This window comes from Leuresthes tenuis, unplaced genomic scaffold (genome assembly GCF_036924035.1).
Source record: "Leuresthes tenuis unplaced genomic scaffold, fLeuTen1.0.hap1 SCAF_5, whole genome shotgun sequence".
In the NCBI taxonomy this organism is placed as follows: domain Eukaryota; kingdom Metazoa; phylum Chordata; class Actinopteri; order Atheriniformes; family Atherinopsidae; genus Leuresthes; species Leuresthes tenuis.
In genome coordinates, this window is record NW_027325359.1 from 30,906,196 (window position 1) to 30,928,510 (window position 22,315).

A 22,315-nucleotide genomic window follows, 5' to 3' on the forward strand; every position below is an offset into this window, starting at 1 on the left:
TGTAATTTTGCATTTTTCCTTAATAATTTTGCATAAAGGAAAATAAAATAGTGTCCACAGAGACTAATTTGGTCTGTGTTTTGTATTAAATTCTCCTGGTCACAGGATGATAGATCATATTAAAAAAATAAAAATTCACATTTTAAAACTGAAAGTTACCAGGTATGACCAGAAGAGATTTCGGTACTTTTCATGCTGACACCGGAAGTATGCGCTATTATTTTGAATGGCACTTCCTGTTGTGACTTCAAACGGCTTTTTCTTTTATGGTGGCTAACAAGTCGGAAATAAAGACCACAACATCCAGGTAAAATTGTCTGTTATGTTTTTTTAAAAAAATGTTATTCCAGTTGAAAGCAGTGAAGTTTAATTGATTATAACTATTTTGCTCGTCGCGTTTTGTTCGGTAGCAGCTTCCGTAGCTTTTTCTTTGAGCGAACTGAGCTAACAGATAAGCGGGTATCATTGGATTCCTGAAGCCGGTTTGGTAAAAACAAGCTGGTTTTACTTTAGACGGCGAAATATTTGTCGTGGTGTTTTTTTAATATGAATCTGTAGGTGTCAGCTAAACAGTCGAACTAGGTTTTATTTTGTAATAAACTCTGGTGTAATAAACCTTCTGTGTTTTAGGTAAGCTGCTCTCACGATCAGGGTGACATGAGTCTGAATCTCAGGTGATTGAACGGTTTGGGATCAGGTGTGTAACGGGGCTGGAGGAGACCATGGCTGAGAGGCTCGCAGACAGCCCCTGCTCGTCAGAACCGGACAGTCCCGGAGGTCTAAACCGAGGCTGCCTCCTTGAACCCGGGGACGTCCTCTACCCTGATCTCTCAATCATGGTCCCAGAAACCCCCAGGTATCGCGTCAGGTGTTTAATTCACACATAAACATGAGGTTTAATCACTGTGTTTGGACTCAATTATACTGATGAATACTGAGAAAATGTAGATAACAGACCTTAAGTTGAATAAGGACTTTTTCTCCAATAAGAATAAAGTGGCATAAAGTTGTTTGTGTAAATAACTGTAGGATACGACAGCCATATGTCAGCCCTAATTTCTTTATATATATCAAGTAAGACAGGAAAAAGATGCAATTAATTGAAACATATGCCAATGTGGCATATGAGGCAAAACGAGGGTTTGTACAATTCCAACAAGCTTTAAAATCAGTATTTGATCTGAGCACCTTTATTTGTTCAACACAGCCTGAACCCTCTTAGACAAGCTTTCTGTGTAAAAAGCAGCCTATCTCCAAAGAATTCTTTCAAAGATTTTCAGAAAGCCTTGAGAACTATTTAAAAGATTACAAGAAGCTTTTTGAAAGAATATATAAAGAAATGAGGGCGAGATCGGGACTTTAAACAGTCTCCAGTGTGAATGAGACTGTTGTTGATCTTGTACAAGGCTCAGACTTCCCCATTAATATTGTTTGGTCTGTTTTGTTCTTAGTTATGTGTAAGAAAGACAAAAAACAACATTTGTACATAGTTGGATAAAGTGAAACAAACCAGATCTAACTCAGATACTGTAAAAAAAAAAAATTATTTTCCTTTTTTCTAGCTGTTTCACTTCATAACTGCTGTCTGAGTGTGTTCTTTTCTCCACAATTCAAAAGTGGATGTGTGTAAACACCATCTGCTTTGTGCAAAGCTTGAGTCACTTTGTTTCACTTTCAGAGAGACGGTTTAAAGTTCAGGGATTTCTATGCCACTGACTTCCAGTAACATCAGTTTATTTTCACATCTCATGAAGACATTTGTCCATTAGTCGGGAGAAAATAGAAACATACTTCAGATCCAGATTTCCAAAATCTCTGAGGACAATTTCTCTTGTCTGATAAGTTGATCGTTTTCTTGTAGCCCAACAAGCTGTTGTCTTTACAGCATTTCTGTGTCTGGTTTTTCAGCCCACAGCTCGGCAAGCGGAGGAGACGTCATCGTACCAAAGAGGAACATTTCAGCCCTGTGAGTAGCCGTGCTGCTAACAGGCCGTGGTTGACTTGCTTTCTCTCGTTGTGAAAATATTTTGTGTTTCTGGTCCTCAGGTGGTGGTCGGTGGCTCTCCGGGACCAAAGCAACACATCGCCAGTGAACGAGGTTTTGCACATATATCCAAACGCAGGCGGCTGGCTGAGCAGAGCGCCGGCTTTGTTCCAGCTTCCTCTCTGAAGACTTTCCCTCTTGGCACCTGGCTGGAGGCTTCCTCCTCATCCTCTTCTTCCTCCTCCTCCTCATTCTCGTCCTCGTCCTCGTCCACCTCCTACCTCACACCTGTTTCAGTCCTTCAGTTGAAGCAGATTCAGACGGCAGCTTCAGTGTCACCCTCAGCAGCAGCATCTAGTTCAGACTCTCTGTCCTTCCTGACAGAAGAGGAGAAGAGGTGGCTGAACGGAGAGCAAGGAGACGCCACATCAGGTCAGGAGAAACTTTACCTGAACTTGATGTCCTGCTGTAAGTGGGAGCTCGACATTCTGATCTTCAGGCTCTGTTGGAGACAGATCTCTCAGCAGCAGCAGTTTTATTCTGATTGGTCGTTTCTTCTGCAGCGGTGGCGGAGCAGATCATCATCAGCGACGATGAGGAGGCCGTCGTTCGCACATTACAGATGGAGGAAGATGAGGCGCTAGCTCGAAACATGCAGGTAGAAGCCTTCATACGCAGCTACAGACACATGAGCCGGTGGAGCCAACTTCATCTTTGTTTCTTTGTTCAGGCTCAGTTTGACCAAGAGGAGTCAGAAAGCAGACACCATCATCACCATTACCACCATCATCATCATCAGCAGCAGCAGCAGAGCGACCACAGGGTGAGAGCCAAACTCAAAAGGAAACATGGAGGATCTGTTCTTTACATCTCCCAGTTCCTGATCTTAAACCAGTTCTTAAACATTTAACGGCCAGGCGACGGGCTGGTCTGAGCTGGTTCTGAGATTCTGGTTCTGGTCTGAGTTTCCACAGAGCATGACTTCATTTAGAGTTTGTGTAGAGCACCACTGTGATGGGAGACATTTTATCTCCACAGATCAGTCTGTTTTTCCTTCAAACTGTCTTTATGTCACCAGTCTGGTGTGTAAACGTGTCTCTGCAGCGCTGAACTGCGCAGCTGCAAACAGGATTTATACACTGTTTTAAGCAGAACCTATAAACGGCACCTGACAGTGTTTGTGCATGTAGCTGGAAAACTGTTCAGAAATCGAGTTAAAAGCAGCAGTGGTGAATGTTGCTTTATGCAGCCCGTTGGGCAGCATCCACAAACATTAAAACATTAAACCGCTGTTTACAGTGATGTCATAATGTGGCTCTGAGGTGGAAGACAAAGCTTTTCAGTAAGTTCTACTGGACCCAGAACCATGTTGAAGTGGAGGTGTGGTGACTGTGGGTCTCTGTCTGCAGCATTACACCTACATGGAGCCCAGCTGGATGTCTCAGGTGTTGGCTGCCGTCTCCCCTCTGGTGGGCGTGGAAGACGGTACGAGCACAATCGCTGCTCCTCTGTTTTGAATGAGTCTGATCCATGTGTTCACTTTAACTGCTGCAGCTGCTGTGTTTTCACAGATGTGACTGGTCAGCACAGGCGGCGTGGGCGGAGCAGAAGGAGGAACATATTACCCAACCTTTCTGACGACTTTCAGGGAAATGACTACGAGGTGAGGAGGAGGAAACTCTCTGGATGTGAAGTCTTCCTCCACCCACAGAGTTATTGACTTTTTTCTCGTCTTTCAGGCTCTTTTGGCATTCGAGGAGCGTCAGGGTGCCGTCGTGTCCAAGAAACTGACCCGCAGGGAAATCCAGAGATATCCCACCAAAACCTTCCAGTCCACCAGCAACGCCGGGAACACGCAGTGAGTCCAGCAGCCAGTCTGAAGTGTTTAAAAGTCACCTGTTCGTCTCACACCTCTGATGATTGATCTGCAGGTGTCAGATCTGTTTCTGTGACTACACCGACGGGGAGAAGCTGCGGATGCTGCCCTGTTTCCATGACTACCACGTCCAGTGCATAGACCGATGGTTGAAGGTAGGCGCTCACACACTCCAAACACCTAAATCTATTCTCACAAACCCCAGATTTAGAGCAATGGAACCAACATGCTTCACCAGGTTTGTTTCTGCTGCACAAAAACTGAAACAAACAAACACTTTTTTTTTTATTTTTTGTGTGAAGCGGTAACTTCCTGGAGGTTTTATCCCACTTTGATGTAACTGAGCCGCAGAAAACACAAGTTTGAACTTGTTTTTTACTGTAACAAACTGTTACAACATGGTATATGTATCTATCAGGGACATATTAATAATTGAATGAGTGGAGGGCATGATGCAGGTAAGGAGAATGAAGCAGCAGCTCTTAACTCTTGAATGTCTCAGGACTCCTGAAAATGGCTTTTTGTTCAGAATAAGCCTCTAACCCGTCCTCCTCCCCCCTGGCAGGACAACCCCACCTGTCCGATCTGCAGGGTCAACCTGGCTGACGGAGACTCTCTGGCCCCCCCGGCCCTCTGACTCGACCCCTGCTGGAGTTTGTTTGAAGGAGGACTCATCAACTCGTCTTTGTGTTTTTATACTTTTATTAAGTCACTGTTTTCCACAGCACTGATGAGACTAAAGCTGCTGCTGTCGTGTTCTGCTGCTCAGACACATTTAGATCAAATAAAGAGGATTTTTCTTTTCTCGTGTTCGAGTCTCTGCGGGGGCGGGTCACTCCTCGTAGTATCGTTTCTTCATGGCTCTGTATTTCCTCAGGTAGTAAAGCGCCTCCAGCTCTCGGGCCACAAACTCCCCTCGAGCGATCATGGCTTTGATCTGCTCCGGGTCCTGGACCGACTTGTTTTTAGCAAACGCCGCTCTCAGACGGTCTTTGAAGTAGTCGCCACCTTTGGGGTACTCCCGCCCGAGGTAGAGGAGCTGTGGAGGAAGAACAGGAGGATTACCTGCATGCTACGGCGGAGTGGCTCACATCATTCCTCCACTTACGTTTGGACAAAACGTTCAATTTGAGCCGTAATTTAATGCTTTATTCACATTATAGTGTGAATATTAGTATGTGTCTAACTATTTATACCACTGTTTTAGTTACACAGTATAAAAACTATACATCTGTATCTGTCTTACTTCGCTGTCCTAAATCAGATGCTACAAATGTCTGTATGACAGCAGCTAAAAGATGATTTCAGTCTTCTTCATTTGCACTGAGGTCCGAAGTTCAGGGAAGACTCGGTGAGTCGTTGGAAGTGTGAAATGTTTTGTGGCTGTGGCGCCGGTCACAGCGGCCTGCGGAGCAGTCAGACCAGGATCTGCTGGATTAACTAAAAATCTCTTCATGCGACACATTTCTACAAGTTTGTGGGTTTTTCTGTGTGTAATTCATTGAAGCTCCCACAAACAGACGAGTTCCAGCGTTTCGTGCTGCATCTGAGCTGCTTGTTTGTGTCGGCGCTGTCGTTGGAAGTGTTAAGCATTCCATCGACATGTATAATCATCTTTATGCCCATTTAGCTTTCAGGGGGATTTCACGTAGGTCCATCAGTCCGTCTGCAGGGCAGAGAGTGACGGAAGGATACTCTGAAGGTAATAAACAGCCTTCAGAGCAGTGGTTCCCAAAGTGGGGCTCGAGTGGGAGGTCTGGAGATCAACGATTAGAAGAAAAACGATTAAAAAAAGAGGTAAAAAGAGTCCTAAATGGATAAAAATAGAATTAAAGATGTTTGTGCTTTGACTTTGAATGTCCAGCTGTCTGAGCTTCAAACCTCGGTGGAAACCCAACTGAACCGGGCCTGACAAACATGTTCAGACCCTGCAAAGAACAGACAGGAAGTTAAATTTCTGAATGCATCTTTGGGTCACGTCTGTTTTCCCCACGCCGTGAAACACACCCTCCTAATTTTGACATGATTCTGGTCCAGTTGTCTTCTGCCCCGTTCTTCCGCCTTCTTTTAGACTTTCCTCTGTCATTCTCCCACCAGGCATCTTCTCCTTGTACCATTTCCCTATTTGCACATATTCTGTTCCTCGCATCTTCATCCTTCTCCCTGGGATGCGAGCAGAGGTGGACAGACTCAACCTTCGGGTCGTCTCTTTAAACAAAAGTCCTGACAACGTCTGTTCTCTTTCTGCTTTATTGAATGAGATCCTTCAGACTCGTATAAACAAGTTCACGACAACTTATTTATTAACATCTTATTTAAACTCAAAATGGGACGTCACAGGTACTAAAATATAAGGATATATCCTCTTCATAGCTCCTCCAACATCCTCCTCTCTGTGCCTTTTAGGAGCTGAAACAACCTTTCTGTTGTAATAAGATAAATGTCTGGGTCACAGGAAGAACGAGGAGACACAAATTGTAAAAAACTGAAAGGAGCCTCTGGCCTCTCCCACAACCAGCATCTGGAAACCAGGCTTCCATCTAATTATCTAATCTTTAATCTTTAATTATGCAGCTGTGAGTAAAAGAAGCTCACAGATGCTTAAAATACAACGATAAAATGATTGACCACAAAGCTGCTGGATCGATGGCTCCATATGAACTCTTTCCAGCTCTAATCTTTCTACCTAAGATGCTTTTATGGTTGATTGCATATTTTTTAAAGCTGTGACTGTAGGCAACTGCTGTATTTTAGTTCCGCATTAATCAATAAAAAGTCAAAGATTCAAACGTAACATCCTGAATCCCTAAATTTGACATGAACAATTATACGAGAACCCACTCTGAGATCCTTCAACCAGACAATGATTGTGAAGACTCACATTCTTGTAGAGTCGAACCACTTCAGCCCTCAGAGGGTTCGCCATCATCTCAGAGGGCCGTCAGAGCTGAACAACAAACACATTTAATTTGTTAATATACGTCTTTTTTTTTTTTTTTACATTTCTGGCCTGTGACATATTTTTTGAAAAAGCTGGCGTGGGGGGAACTTCAGGTTTGTTTGTCAGCAGGTGACTGAGCATCACTTCATGTAAAAGCAGCCTCCATGAAAGGCAAAGATGCTCAGAGGATGTCCAGTTTGTCCGCAAATGTGTGAGAAAATCATTGAAGTGTTTAAAAACAATACTCCTCAAAGAAAGACTGGAAGGGATTTGCATATTTACATAAGAATGGGACAAAATAACACCTGAAACTCTTCATCACTTTGTATCATTGGTGTCAGAACATCTATTAAGTGCTGGGAGAAGGAGACATTACAAACTGTTGAAAGATTTACAGTCCCAACTTTTTTCTGGAATGTAATTTCTCATTATCATAGCATCCCATCTTTTTCTGATTTGAGTGTGTGTTTGTTTTAAAGTGAACAGCAAAAGATGTCAGTACTGATTTAACTAAATAAAAATAACTGCAAACTCAAACCTTCTGGTGAACTTTGATCCCGTAGAGTTTTATGAACCTGAATTCAGCCTTTTAAAGAGTCCAACCTGTATTTTTCTACAAATATTAGCTTAGTTTAACAAACCGTCAGAACGTTACATAAAATAATGCTAACAATAATTCACATTGTCATGGGAATTGTTAAAGGAAACTTTTAATCAGCAGATTATGCTTTCATTGCGATTGTCATCAGGTTTAATAAAGGAGATGATGTTTTCTGTTTTTTAATTATCAACTGAAAATCTATCCTGATTAAAGTTTCTCTGAACATTCAGTCACTGAGTTTAACTGGTCTGACTCCAGTTTAGATTTACGGCTTTCTGTATATTATCCATCATCTGATCCATAACTGATATAACATAGGCCCCTCTGATCATAATAACTCTGACTTTAAAGACATATTTTTTCAATCTAATCTTATAACTAACAAACATGTATTTAATGACGCTGCACCTGTCTGCCAGGTGAGAATCAGATTGAGTTCACTGTTCAACCCAGTTAAACATCACAAGTGACTCTGTTTGCAGACTTATACAACACATCTGATAAATATTAAACAATGAAAGGACCATGTAAAGAAAAAAAAATAACTTACTCAGTTTTCTACTGCAGAATCAGATTTCTGGTTGAACTTTTTCCTTGTTAAACAACTTAATGATCTCTGACTTATAGTTTCTCAGAGCTTTAAACAGTAACAGCAGTTAGCTAACTCGGCTAACAGCTGGTAGCAGTGGTAACCAGCTGGTTTGCGTTCTCAGATAAAAGTAAAGTGGTTAACAAACCAACAACTAACTAATAACTTAACCCTGCTTTCTTATGCGGCGTTAAAACACCTAACAATCATATCAACGTCGGCTCCCCAGCTGTTCAGGTGACCTCTGCTCTCTGCAGCTACTTCGGCGAACTCTAACCCGAGTTACCCAAGAGTGAACTTTAACCCGGTTAAACCCGGGAAAGAGTTCCCGGTCGGTTTGTTTAGTCCGTCTGTCAGAAAAAAATACTACAACTGACGTTAAAGCAAACTTTTGCGTTAACTTTGATTAAATTGAGCTGAGTTTGTAGCAGGTAAACAATCAGAGAGTCGCACAGATAGAGATGGTAAACCCCAGCGGATTAAAGCGCTGGTCTGGGCATGCGCACAACAGCAGAAACACTGTTACACTTATTAGTGAATGTTGAGACATAAATCCAGTTTTCTGATGTCCTTTAATGTAATTTAATTTAATGTGATTTAAGGACACGTCGGTCTCCTTCCAAAAAAAAAAAAAAAACATGAACTTCACACATCACGCAGGAGGCCCTGCAGGTGACCTCCAAAGGACAGGAAGTGATGCATCACTGCTGCAGAACCACAGATCCAAACCCTGGAGCTGCTGCAGCCTGCGAGGCTGAACTCAGGGCGCCACAGATAAGGTCTGCTGCAGCAGGTCAGTAGTTGGCTCTCAGACGGCGGTTCTCCTCTCGCAGCCTCTCGATCTCCTCCACCAGAGACTCGTTAACAGAGTATTTATCTATCAGACCGTGGATCTCTGTCTGAAACACAACAACATACGTCACATGTTGTCTTGTAGTTCTGATCTGGCTTATTTCTGCACATCTGAGCTTGAGTTACACACAATTGGATGAGCTAAAATACAGCCGTTTATGTATCTGAAAGAGGATCTCAAATGGACCAAACTGGAAATCTACTTGATTAACAAGGAACACATGTGGAGTGTTTTCCCTCATGAAACTCTTGCAGCTGATTTTTTAACAACTTTAAACTCAAGCAGAGTTTCTTTCCACCAACCCTGGAGGAGGTCCAATACTAGGTCAGAATAAAACTGACTGTCTGAGCCGTGCTCAGTGTTTATCGTGACATAATTCATCGATGCTTAACGCGCTGACGCGTGACTAACACCGCCGGGCTGAGAGCTGATGAGTTAAGGCACTGTAACGGATCACTTGTATGCTGGAGATAAACGAGATAGGAGGAGACTCATAAAGAGCTGCTGGAGGTCAGCAACTCCACAGAAACCTCCAAACAAGGGAAAGTGTTGAGAAGTGTTGAAATGTCATTTAACCGCATGATTAAAGAGTCACATTTCTCGTTGACTGAAACTCAATCTCTGGTGAACGATGCAGAGATCTGAAACTGCAGCACAACTTAGGCTGCTCGTCTCTCACGAGGCTAATCTTAACATCCCTCCTACTTTAATTTATATTACGTCAACATGGAGCGGAGTGTGAAGTTCTACTGTTGGAGGCTTTCCTTTAAAGATTTAAAAAGAACAAAAAGTCATCAGAGTAAAAAGTGGAAGCTGAGAATGTGTTGAAGTTAATCTGCGATGCTTCGTACCAGCTGGATGTAAAACTGTCGGACCATCTCCACCTGGAGGTTGATGATGTCTTTGTGACAGGCATTCCTGAAGAGAAGAAGACAAGACATGAAGAATAACAGGGTTCTATATACCTTTAAGGTCTGGGCTGTTCTTTAGTCTTGATAACAAGGTCAATGGCCACAGAATGAGTGTTTTTAGACGAATCTGATTCATCTGAGCCAACATCATTAACCATCAGATGTTTCTGTGATTTTGCCTTTAAAGTCTGCTGTGAAAACTAAAAACCACTAATATCAGGGTAAAAAAAGGATAACATCTGGCTTTTTAAACCTGTGTTAAATGGCTCTGGTTTGCAGGTATTTATTGGCTCTGATTAATGTAGATGTCACCCTCCCAAACATCTGCTTATTAACTTTTACTGTTTTTATCTCCTCGTTAAATTGAAAATATGTTTTAAATCTCAGGCCACCATCGAGAGCCTGTCCAGCTGCACAGCAGAGGAAAGGGTTGCTGAGATCACATTAACGCCACTAAATGACATATATATTGGTCGACTTTACAGAAAAGCCAGCTGTATCATAAAGGAAAGGACATGGACTATTTACCCCTCATACATCCACTATTTCTGGCGTAAAAACTGTTATTTCTTGTTATCAGACAGACTAGAAGCTACACTGACGCTGGTTTTTAAACATGGCTGGTTGGTCTCCATAGCTACGCCCCTATCGTCTTCTGTAAGAAGCTCTACAGACAAACTTTATCCAGCGTTGTCCTGAAGCTTTTCTGAATCTACATCAAAGGTCAGAGGCGAACCTGAATTCCTCCAGAGTTTCATGGATCATGTTCTGGATGAAGTGGATCTGCAGGGAGGTGAGAGGAGCAGCTCCGCCCTGTCCAACCACATCTGCGATGTTCTGAGACAGCGAGGAAGACACGGCCGTCGTCACGGCTGGACCTGAAGGTTCAACCACAACCAGGAGCATCACTTTCCACCAACCCGACCCAAACACATCACTTAGCAGCGGCACGCTGTTTCGACTGACCTGCTGTCGTCTCGCTTTACCTGCTGCGGTGGTGGGCGGAGCTCCGTTGACAGGTGAGTCGTAGCTCAGTTGGGTTTGAATACCATTGGCTCTCCGGAGGCTGGGCTCTGGAGTGAAGAAGGGTGGGGCTGGCTGGCTGTGGCTGGTCTGTTGGGACATGGAGGGCGTGGCCTGAACCTCACTCTCCAGGCTGGGACTGCCGACCTTGTCAGACTGTTAAACAAGAAGCCTTTTTAGTATCAGTGTTAAAACTAGTCACACATCATCCTGTCAAAGGTCTAAGGTCATCACCTTCCTGGAGTCACAAGGCTCTACAGCTGCAGCTGTGATTGGCTCCTCCTCTTTGATGGGCAGCGGGGACTGGAAGACAGACAGTGGGCTGTAGCACCGCCCCCCAGAGGCCACCAGCTGGGTTCCCAGAGGGGTCCGACGCTGTGAACTGGCACCTGAGTGAGAGTCTGAGACACAACGAACAGAAACCTCAGATCATCTTAACCGTGGTGTCCCTCAAGGATCAATTTTAGGTCCAACACCTTTTAATCTTTTTACAGAACCCTTAGAAAATATCACCCGGAGACTTGGCATTAATCTCCATAGTTATGCTGATGACACTCTTAGTTCAGAGCAACATGTCTGAGGTGTAACTAAGACTGTTTATCACCTTAAAAATATTGTTTCTCTCAAGCCAATACAGAGACACTTTGCAGTGCTCTTCTTTCTGGAGTCCCCATCAGAACTCTGCACAGGTTCCAACCCAGACCAGAAAGAGAGCACATACAGTATAACACCAGTTTTAACGTCTCTGCATTGGCTTCCTGTCAGCTTCAGAAGAGATTTTAAGATTCTTTCACTTGTTTTTAAGGCTCTTAATGGTATTAGTCCTGGCTATTTATCAGAACTAAAACCCAGACAATTTTCTGTTACTATGGTCCACATCTGTGGAACAGCCTTCCAGAAGACCTGAGAGCAACAGAGAATGTTCATGCTATTTAATACTTTTAAAACCAAAGACCCACAGCACAACTCAGTACAGTGACGTAGTTCTGACCTTCTCGGACCGGGGAGAAGATGTCCAGACTAGCCCGGCCTATCAGCGGCTGACCCTCCCCTTCTCTGGACAGCATCTCCAAACTGGTAACTATGGAAACACAGAGTCAAAAGTTAGTCCAAAACGAGCAGCGTCACTCCGGATTCTGTAAGACTCAGAAGTGACTTCCTGTTGTACCTGGTGTTCTTCCAATCGGAGTGTCCATGGTGGCCCCGTGAGTCCCAGAGTCTGGGCCTAAAAGCATCAGGACATAAAGGTGGAGGTTCGGCAAACCTTTCTTGACTTTACTTGACTTAGCAATCAATCGATGCACCAAACAAACGCAGGTAAGCAGCCAGAATAAGCATGTGTACGCATTCTTTTTTCAGACATCTGTCTTTTTTATACATCTTTTCAAGAGAATAATCCTGATTTCATGACTGGATTTAAATCAAGTACAGTTTAAAAGAGACAGCATTAGCTTCCAGCCAATCAGAGGTCAGACCTTCACGAGCGGGAGAGAAGACATCCAGACTGTTTCGTCCAACGCTGGTGAACTTCTCTGCCGGGGGATGTGGCTCCACCCCCTGCTGGCCCTCAGTCTCCCGACACATCACCTCCACACCAGCGCCTCCTGCTGGACACAAGGCACCACTTACTGTATGAGACATTTGCTCATGGTTCTGGACTGATGGTGATACTTTACTGATTCATGTTAGAGCTGAGAAAGGCTCATATCACGATTACCGTGATATTACCGATGACATTTTCACAATGACCCACCTGTGCTGGTCACCTGCCTGTGGGAGGCGATGCCTGTGCTGGGGGTAGTATCTAGCTGGCTGCTGGACAGCTTGGAGCTGGATCTTTTTGTAGTAGAAATCTTGGTGGCTCCCAGTTTATTGGACTGAGGGGGAACAGAAAGAGAAGTTTTGACTAAAGTCTGGTTGCAGGTGGATTCTTGGTCATTTCATTAGAGAGAGAGAGAGAGATACTTCATCATTAGTGGGTGACACCACCACCCTCATGTTCAGGGTTAGGGGTTACCTTGTGTCTGCTGGAGCTGCTCTGGAAGCGCAGGCAGGTCACTGAGGTTTTGTGGGCCACAGTGATCCTGGTGGGGGTGCTGGAGTTCCTCAGGTCATACTGGTAGATCTTCCCCTGAGTGGACCCAACTACCAGACCAGTACCATCCAGAGTGAAGTCCACCGAGGTCAGAGGACTGTCGACCCGGATTGACCGCAAGACTCTACAGACACACACCAACACATTACGCTGCAGAAAGCTGTATTTTTCTGAGGTGGAAATTGTTTTATCAGCAACATTATTCTAAATCTGCAGAACCTGCGGCCTACACAGAAAAGGTTAAACATTCTCCGAGGTACTAAAGCTGCGGTTTCTGTTCCAAGAGGCGCCAACGTCGACATAAACGGGCCTGACAGAAGCTGAACAAAATGTCCTGAATGAAAGTGGCGTGCGCACGAGCTGCCGCATTGTGTCCTCACTCACATCTTGCTGGCCGTGTCGTAGCAGACTATCTTTTTGTCTAGGCCAACGCTGACCACAAGCAGGTCACTGGTGGGGGAGAAGGAAATACCGGAGCCCGGGGCCTTGTGAGCGCCGTCGAACACGTGGAGCTCCTTCTGGGTGTTGGAGTCCCATAGCACCACGGTGCCGCTGTCAGAGACGCTGCCCATCAGCGAGCGCTTCACCATGGACAGCCTCAGGTCGTGGATGGGCTGGAGAGGAAGCAGAATGTAGTGTTCATGTTAAAAAAAAAAACACGGCAGCAGAGGTTCTTTGATTTTCTGCCTCATTATGACGACGTCCAATTGTGTTCCCTTGTCTCCAACATGCAGCTTTTTCTTATTTTTCTTTAATCAGACTTCTAATATTGGGATTTTGGTTTCAGGGGGCTGAGCTACCGCAGTTCACGACTTTGGTTTCCACGAGTTACAGTTGCCTGACATTTTTATGGGCTTTTGATGGCGTCTTTGTGGGCTCTTCAACATGACAACAAATACATGTGCATGGCTGTACTTGTGCAGGGCTCAGATGTGCAAACTATTTGCTAAATTATCCAGTGATACATCAACTTTTGTACAAATTTTGTATCAAAAGAATCCTTAATTTCAAGAAAATCTTAAATGAAGGTGTAACTGGGCCCTGTTTTCCAACAGTGACAAACAAACATGCTCACAAAAGCTGAGTACTCGGCACAGTTGACAGGCTGTAGAGTTTTTAATCATTTTAGAACTTCAGCAGCACAAAAACAGGATTTAAAAGAAAATCTTCTAACTGACTGAAAGCATTTGGGATGCTCCGTGTTTGGTCTCCAGGTGAGAAATGCAGGATTCAACACAACAACCAAAAAGCAGCTGCAGTGTTTATCTCACCTGGTTGCTGCCGTGACCGAATGCTCTGCTGGACAGGTTGGTGGTCAGACTGTGGAGCACCAGATCCCCGCTGGTGGAGCCAGACGCGATGCAGCTGTCGTTGGTGTTAAAGGACACACATGTCACTTCTTCTTTGTGGTCCTGAGAAATAAGATTAATCCTTTAATTGCTTGTTATGTCAGCAGATATTTCAGACAGTCATGTTTGAGGATGCTGAACTGCTGCCCGGTCCTGAGAGCACTTACTTTGAGGGAGCGGTGCAGTCGCTTGGTCTTCAGGTCCCAGATGTGGACACAGTGATCCAGACCGCCGCTGACCAGAAACTGGGACGAAGAACTCAAACACACCCGGGTTTGCTTTTTCTGAACACATTATTCATTAGAATAATCAAAAGTGAAGTTTTTATTCATGTGAGCAGAAAGACTAACAAAAAATAATTACACAAATGTTCCCAACTCTAATGTGGTCTCAGTTCTATTGTTCCGGCTTTCCAATGCATCATGGAGTCAGATTGTGGAAACTTGTGAAGGTTATAAAAATCACATCACGCAATGTAATCAAAATACCTCCATGTAGGACCACTGAGGATAATGCAGCTGTTATAAACTGACTTTTTACAAGTTTAATACATTAGAAATAAAATTTAAAAACTTTTCCACATGAAAATATAAATATTTGGTATTGAATGCTAACAAAACACCTGGGAACAGACTGACAATGAAGACTGGATGAATTAACCAAACAGAAAATGATGCTGCTTCAGTGGGAGTATCGACTGACACTCTGCAGAGTAGAACTGAACTGCATCGTGCAATACATGAAAAGAAACAGATGAAACTCCATGCTGAGATGATGACAACATCTCCGGTGTGTACTCACCCCGTCGGCCAGTTCCACCACCGGAACAGGAGTCGACTTGAGGCTTGAAACCACCAGTTTGTCTCCGCTGCTGCTGGAGCTGACCAGGTACTGATCTGAGAAAACTGGTAAAGGCTATTAACAAGTGAAAGCTCAAAGTGGTCACAGTATAACCTCTAAGATTTCGTGATCACAGGAAACTCCTCACTCAGTTAACAAAATAACAAATATTCTGTGTATAAAAATAAAAGAAATGAGTGAAATACCCCAAACCAAAAGACAAAGGGTTAAATTTTTACTAAGAAAGTCATTTCTACTCCAGCTTCTAAACATACTGGGCGGACCAAAACCAGCCTTTTAAAATACATGTAAACATGCTAGTCTGACCAAAATCGTGCAAAATTGAAGCTCTCAAAGGGATAAGGGGGATATTGGGATAAGGACAGAAGAAAAATTAAATGTCCAGGTTGAACTCTAACCATAATCTGACTCTGTGTGTGGACATATGTAGTAAGTGATGTGGAGACTAGTGACAAATATTCACAACAGGGAGTGTGCATGAGTGGAATCATAGATGTTCAATGTTAACATAATCTGATACAAACAAAAGACCCGAGTAAAAAAAAATCCCCTTTTTTGTTTCTGGGAGCATATATGAGGGTGTCTGAAGTCACTAACAAAAGTTTTAAAGTTCCTCTTTTAACGAGCCGTTCTGATTTTCATTTCAAATGTACATCATTCTTGATGTTCACTCCTCTTCTGTTAGGCCTGGACCCCACCCATTCACATACACCCTGCTCGGCTGAGGAAGCCGAGGAGCATCTTACATCTACCACCAGACTCGGAGGATATAAGAGCCCAGTGGATTGGATGGGACAGCTGTCACTGGGCGAGAGGCTCACTCCTAAAGAGTGAGATCAATCTAAAGTCACTAATTTGGAGTATCTGGAGAGAACTAGCACATACAAGGGATTTGAACCAGCAACTCTCTTTGAGGCAACGGGCTAACCACCACACCACCATGCAGCCCTAAAGATGTACTGTAGGTCTCCAAGTATAATTGTTCAATGACACTAATATACGCAAAATGTTTAAATGCAGTAATTAAAAGTACACATGCATTACTACAAATGATGCTGTGTTAATCTCAGGAATGGTCCATTACAATTGACCAAAATGTATTGTTTATTAGCATCCGTTGCTAACTTGGGGGTGAGTAGCTATTGACCTCATTAAAAAGGGGGGAGTTGGGCCCTCACAGAGCTGAGAGAAAAGCCACCGAGCTCAAACTAGCAGGTATTTTGACCAAAGCCTGTCTCTTACATGCCAACAAGACCACAAAAAATTGGGTCAAATTGTTAAAAAAAAAATCTAAAAATGTCATGAAAGGGCAAAATATCTCTCCTTTAATGCTATATGGTGTAAAGTCTGCAGTTACACACACAACAGTTAGCCTCCACTGCAACCCTAAATGTTTGTATTATACCACCAGGACAGATGTGTCCTTCTATCCAACTGGATACTGTTGGAGCTCCAGCAGGCCTGAGCAACAGGGTGGCTGCTACTGTGCGGGTTAAACTGCTCCAGCGGCGCCATGGAGGCCGCATCCCAGATCTTCACACAGTCTCCGGTTGACACCAGGCGGGTCACCTCCTCCATGGCAAAAGCTGGAGACAAAAACAAACACCTCCATGTAATCAGCAGAAATCGTGTGCAGAGCTTCTCTTCAGGGTTTTGGAAACAATGGGCATCACTCACTACATTCTGAGCCCTTTTTAACTATCAGTCAGTTAACGTTTCATCTGAAAACATTAAGGTCAATAAGGAAAATCCTCAGCAGCTGCAGATCGATTCATGTTTTGTTAAAGATGCTCTCAGATTTCCCCACAGTAATCCCTCGTTCATGTGCTTCTGTCAGCTATTGATTAATGACGGTTCTTGATGCAGCGCCGTCCGAGGGATCAGAGATCACGGGTGTCCAGCTTAGGCTTACTCCCTTTTCCTTTACTCACTGAAGTTCCTCCAAATTCCTTGAATGTTTTTATGATATTCTGCACTGTAGAAGGAGAAATATGCAAATCCCTTCCAGTCTTTCTCTGAAGGATGTTGTTTTTGAACACTTCAATGATTTTCTCACACATTTGTTGACAAACTGGAGATCGTTTGCCCATCTTTGCTCTTCAGAGATTCAGCCTTTCATGAATGCTGCTTTTGGACCAAAACCTGGTTACAATCACCTGTTTGAAATAACTTTCTTAAGCTAATAACAATCGCCGATTTATCCCACTCCCAACTTTTAGAAAAATACTTTGGAGACATGAAAGTTAATGAAAAGAAGATTAAGTTGACAAAAGGCAAACATTAAATATATTGAATTCATACAATCTGAAATTAGATAAAAGTCTAAAGTGAATGCAATTCCTTATTATTATTTTGTATTTTTCATGTTCTTGTCCTGGCTCAGAGTAGTTAATCATATTCCAGCTCTTTATAATCATCCCTAATGATGGGATGCATCTAACTGCTGCACCCAGGAACTCAAGGAATAAAATACAACAAGGTAAGTTATGTTGGCAATTTTTCATAAATAAAAGCAGACGTTTTTTTTAGTTAATCCTCAGTTAAAACCTTTTATAAGCAACATTACTTCCCGAGGAAGGTTGTGAATATCTCCAGGGTCTTTATAAGTTAAATTGAATAAGTTTCTGCCCTTAAAATCCTTTTTTTGTGAGCTTACATGAGTGTTTTTCAGGTCTGTGAGCTGCCATGTGAACAGCTGATACACAGATGTTTTTATTTACATCAAACTGACCTCATATCAGCTGCGTTAACTTCTAAAATACCAACAACCTGCAGGTATTCTCCTGAAGAGAAACTGTGGTCCGCAGCCAACATGACTTTAATCCGTTAAACTAACCAGCAGCTACAGTTAGTTAACGCTAACTAGCAACCAGTCAACACTAGCTACAACTGACAGAGCGCGAGCGTCAGCGGGTTCAAAGTTACCGAAGAGTCGCTAAAGAGCCGTAAAACTACACGAAACAAGCGGGAAGTTGTTGGAAACGTTCAAGAGTTAACTGTAAGAACTGTTATACAAACCCGGAGAGAAGAATAATCACTGAAAACTGATGAAGATGTTGGGTTTGTAATCCGCCTGCTGGTAATGAACCGCCACTACGGAAACTCAGCAGGGACAAAAACACAAGTACGATTTTTATTTGCTTGTTCATATATTTCACTTTAATAAAGTTAAGTCAATGTTGTAAGACCAAACAAATTTATTTAAATATTTGATATTTTTTGTTCATTATTTTGATGTCACTTTATACCTCTACTACTCTACAGTACACAGGAAATTATTGTACATTTTACTGCAAAACTACATTTATTTCACCGCATCAGCCACTTTATTACATTAAGATATTCGTGCAAAAAACTCTTTGTGAAATTTGCAGTTACCATCATTTTTTTCCTTTAGTTTATTTGAAGTAGAGTCTGTTTATTTAAACTCTGAATACTTTGTTGATGAGAAAGAGAAGCATTTATTTAACATGTTAACTCGCATGAAAATGACACCACACTATCATAAAAAGACGCAATGCACCAGCGTTGTACTGATGAAATTATATCACAACGTGATGGTTTCAATATTTCTAATGATGGCCATTGTCAACAAATAAGGTTTTCACTATTGCACATTTCTTTAGAACAATTATAATCTACAATTAATCTTGCTCAAAGCAGCAGAAAAGATTTTTTATTTATACACACTTACTCTTGAGAAAAAGACTTTTCGCCCAACGTGGGGCACGAACCCACGACTCTGAGATTAAGAGTCTCATGCTCTACCGACGGAGAAGTACCATCGTGATTGGCTATCACCAAAAATGGAAATGGGGCAACGTGATTGGAGAATTATACAGACGCTTGGGCCCCCGCTGTGTGGTCCACGTCGTAATATTTTAACGCAATCCATGATTTAACTACATTACGTAAATAGTTCACATCTAAAGTCTTTTTGTTAAGTACTGATAATTTAGCTCTTCCAGGTCAGTGAAGACTGGTATTACTGCTGTACCACTGCAGAATTTCTATCAGATTTCTGGTGTGTTTCTCCTCGTCTTTGTTGTGTACACGGAGAGCTCATTCAATCAACACAGTCAACACTACTACAATTGGGGCTGCAGTAACAGCCTTTGAACACGCGAGGGAGGTAGTACATAATCTTGTGTCTTTGTGTGACTGAGCAGCACAAGAGAAGAAGAAATCTCCCGCCCCATCCGCTGATCTTTTTAAACCAAGGCGGGAGGCTTCGCTTCATTCATAGTGCTCGGTGTAGTTTGCACTCCAACGCCTTTTGACGGTACAGGTTGCTGCCAACATGGTGAGGACTAAAGCCGATAGTGTTCCTGGGTCGTACAGAAAAGGTACAGTAACGATCTACTGACAGTTGACCTGAATCAGCTTTTAATACTTAGTTTGTGCCAGAACCCGGTTGTCCTGTCACATAGTCTGGCGGGCCGGGAGCAGTCAGCTAAACGATGCGTGTAAAGAGGTATTAAAGTTTCACTCTTTAACAATCCCTCAAATTAACTCTCTATATATTCTAATAAACTGAGCAGTTGTTAGCACGTGAAAGACAGTAGGAACGTGTTAATGTGTTAAAGCCCCAGCTGGTCCTCCCAACAACACCCTCCCGCCAATACGGAGTCTGGCTCAGCTGCCTTCCTGCATCTTCCTGACCAACATGGAGGATTTAAACTCTTTATTGTCATTTTATAGTCATAAGTTAGTTTTATCTAAACATTCTGGCCTTTCCAACAAATGATCAGTTTACAAGGTCTTTCTCAAGCTTTGTGTCTCGCTTTCTGTAAACTGGCGCCAGTTTTTAGCGCTGCAGTACGGCTTTGTGCAAAGGTTTTACTACACCCCATTAAAAAGTTATATAATTATAGGTGCTGTCTTATATTAGAATAAAAGTTTATCAGAGGATATTATGTACTATATTTCTTTGTCTTATTTGAGCTTTCATTAAATTTGGTATACATTTGACCCGCAGTTTGTCACTCTGGTTAGTAGTAACCTTTAAAACTTGGTTTTAAAAGGCCTGTTTTGACCTCGCATGTAGATGCTTGTGCAAATTCACACTGCAGCCTTTCGTCCTTCTTTAAATGCTCCTGATATGGAATATAATTTCAGTCAATATTTAATAATGAATGAAAACTTTAAAGTTGGTAAGTGAATAAACAGGGTTTTTTTTTAGTTTTGTTTTTTTAAATCAAACCCTGAAATGGAGTAAATGCTCTCTGTTACTTCTTTCTCGGGCTGTAGTCAAGTGTTCCTGCTTTATTCTGACGTTGTTTTATCACTCATCAGACTGTTTGATCTTGTTTTGCAGCTGTTGCAGCTTCTGCACCCCGCAAGTCTTTGGGCTCCAGTTCAGCTAACTCTGCCTCCTGCAGCAGCCAGGCCTCCACCCTTGGTTAGTCCGAGTTTTACCTTAAAACACAACCGTAACACGCTTACAGCACACAATCTGACTGTTGCTAAAGTTGTGGTTTGTCATTCACAGCAAAGAACAAATATGCCGGGGGAAACCCAGTGTGTCCCCGTCCCACCCCGACCTGGCAGAAGGGGATCGGGGACTTCTTCGGTGGACCCCCGAGAAAGCCTGAGAAGGAGAACCAGATGCCCTGTGGGGTTGAGGATGATGAAGAAGCTGGTGGCAGTGGGATGTCAAAGGCTAGCAAGAAGTACGTTTACTGCATTATTGTTATTTTTACTTCCAGCTTTCCAGAGGTTTTGAACTGTCGGTCTGACCTCAAATTAAATCCAGATTTATATTAATAATGATGTAAATCTGTGGACTTTCCATCAACAGACAGAACAGAAATTAAGTCTTTAAACTGATTTCTTTTAACTGAGTTTGGGGTTGTTATTTTCTTTGTGATTTCTTTGGAGCTGAAACTAAATATTAACAAGCTGATCATCTAATTAGATCATCAATTAAGTCTCTTCAGATATAAATATAGAGGATCCTCAATTCCAGTTGTTCACTTTTGAGCTGCCTTAGTTCTATAGTAGTTCTGAGAATTATTTAGACTTCCAACAAAATACTTTAAAACAGTATTTCTAGTAGAGGTAGTTAAATTCTCCGTGATAATCAAACTGCTTGTTCTGTTGTTTCTAAAGTAAATTTGTCACACATTTGCCGTTTCCAACCTCTCGGGTCACGTGGCAGTAAGCTAAATATTTTCGGATTTCATACCGTTGGTCAGATGAAACGGTTTAAGATGTGCGACTGCAGATTCTCTCACAGGATTCACGGAAACAAAGTGAGCCCAGAAACATTTGGCTCAACCTCGAGTCCTATCCATGATAAAACTTCTTTAACGCAATTACAAACATCTCATGAAGTTTGTGGGCTGTTAGAAGGTTAAAGTGAGCATTTCTTCCTCTTAACTTTTAATTCCATGACACTTTCTACCAGTCAAGGAAAAGACGATGGGATGAAATTCTTCTAACTGAACACTGTCGGAGACATTTCTGTTGTTTTATTTCACCATTAATGTGAAGCTGACTGGAATCCACTGCACAGAATTATCATGATTGTCACAAATGACTGGGAGAGGAGATTATTAGGAAACATTTTAATGTTATTCATTTATTTTTTTAAATGATTTTTTTAAGACTTATCTACCAATCTGTATTTTAGATTGTTTGAGTGGTCGCTGATCTTCGTTGCAGACTGTTCTGTTTAGCTGCAGATTGAGCTTTAGTTGGTTTTAAAACTGTCATGTTTGTTGACCTGTTTGCTGCAGGTCCAGACCTCTGCCTGACGAGGAAGATGACGACTGAAAGATGGACAGATCTGTTTGCTGGCCCCACACAGGCTTCCTAATGTACATCTGTATATAATTTCTGCAGAATTCATCTTGTATAGTTCATTAAACTGGTTGTTTTTAACCTGCTGTCTTATGTTTCATTGATCGGTGCCTTGTTGCCAGTTGATTACTTTTATTTAACACTTAAGTTAAAAGGCAGAAATGATTATGATCAGTCGTTTTAACAACTTTACAGACCAACAAAATAACTTAAATTCATTGTTTTAAAAAAAAAAAAAAAAAAAAAGATTTTTGATGTTTTGAAAGTGAAATCTGCTCAAAACGCCACAAACGTACGTTTTCTGCTCAGTTTTTTTTTTTTTTTTAGATTTCACACTGAAAGACTTTGAATAAAACTGCTCAAACTCATTGGGTGGAAGTACGCTGATCTGCAAATATGTGTTTAAAAACAAAGGGGGAACAGAATAT

The 22,315-nt window shown here is 42.4% G+C and overlaps 4 protein-coding genes across 5 annotated transcripts; 2 read left to right on the forward strand and 2 right to left on the reverse strand.

The window, feature by feature from the left end:
* Positions 1 to 211: 211 nt before the first annotated feature.
* LOC140307664 (uncharacterized) lies at positions 212 to 4,667 on the forward strand. The gene is made up of 11 exons (XM_072386640.1): positions 212 to 307; positions 631 to 856; positions 1,909 to 1,966; positions 2,047 to 2,416; positions 2,548 to 2,642; positions 2,715 to 2,807; positions 3,394 to 3,469; positions 3,556 to 3,647; positions 3,724 to 3,842; positions 3,916 to 4,015; positions 4,426 to 4,667. Exons 2-11 carry the CDS (start codon positions 723 to 725, stop codon positions 4,495 to 4,497), a joined length of 1,209 nt encoding a protein of 402 aa, XP_072242741.1. The 5' UTR covers positions 212 to 307; positions 631 to 722; the 3' UTR covers positions 4,498 to 4,667.
* Positions 4,551 to 8,440, reverse strand: lyrm5b (LYR motif containing 5b). Its single transcript, XM_072386643.1, has 3 exons — positions 7,953 to 8,440; positions 6,742 to 6,807; positions 4,551 to 4,899 (listed from the first exon to the last, which is right to left on the reverse strand). Exons 2-3 carry the CDS (start codon positions 6,787 to 6,789, stop codon positions 4,693 to 4,695), a joined length of 255 nt encoding a protein of 84 aa, XP_072242744.1. The 5' UTR covers positions 6,790 to 6,807; positions 7,953 to 8,440; the 3' UTR covers positions 4,551 to 4,692.
* A 149-nt stretch (positions 8,441 to 8,589) lies between these two features.
* nedd1 (NEDD1 gamma-tubulin ring complex targeting factor) lies at positions 8,590 to 18,186 on the reverse strand. 2 transcript variants are annotated; one of them, XM_072386633.1, is made up of 16 exons: positions 18,102 to 18,186; positions 16,526 to 16,669; positions 15,024 to 15,118; positions 14,390 to 14,506; positions 14,145 to 14,285; positions 13,258 to 13,487; positions 12,796 to 12,997; positions 12,532 to 12,655; positions 12,254 to 12,382; positions 11,947 to 12,003; positions 11,770 to 11,859; positions 11,013 to 11,179; positions 10,742 to 10,934; positions 10,492 to 10,633; positions 9,696 to 9,762; positions 8,590 to 8,890 (listed from the first exon to the last, which is right to left on the reverse strand). In XM_072386633.1, the coding sequence occupies exons 2-16, from the start codon at positions 16,659 to 16,661 to the stop codon at positions 8,786 to 8,788; spliced, it is 1,995 nt and encodes a 664-aa protein (XP_072242734.1). In that variant the 5' UTR covers positions 16,662 to 16,669; positions 18,102 to 18,186; the 3' UTR covers positions 8,590 to 8,785. The 2 variants fall into 2 exon arrangements, with proteins under 2 accessions (XP_072242734.1, XP_072242733.1); XM_072386632.1 differs by having other exon boundaries at positions 12,254 to 12,385.
* Positions 18,187 to 19,293: 1,107 nt separating this feature from the next.
* On the forward strand, positions 19,294 to 21,954 carry pclaf (PCNA clamp associated factor). Its single transcript, XM_072385293.1, has 4 exons — positions 19,294 to 19,429; positions 20,401 to 20,484; positions 20,575 to 20,755; positions 21,824 to 21,954. The coding sequence occupies exons 1-4, from the start codon at positions 19,384 to 19,386 to the stop codon at positions 21,858 to 21,860; spliced, it is 348 nt and encodes a 115-aa protein (XP_072241394.1). The 5' UTR covers positions 19,294 to 19,383; the 3' UTR covers positions 21,861 to 21,954.
* The last annotated feature ends 361 nt before the right edge of the window (positions 21,955 to 22,315 follow it).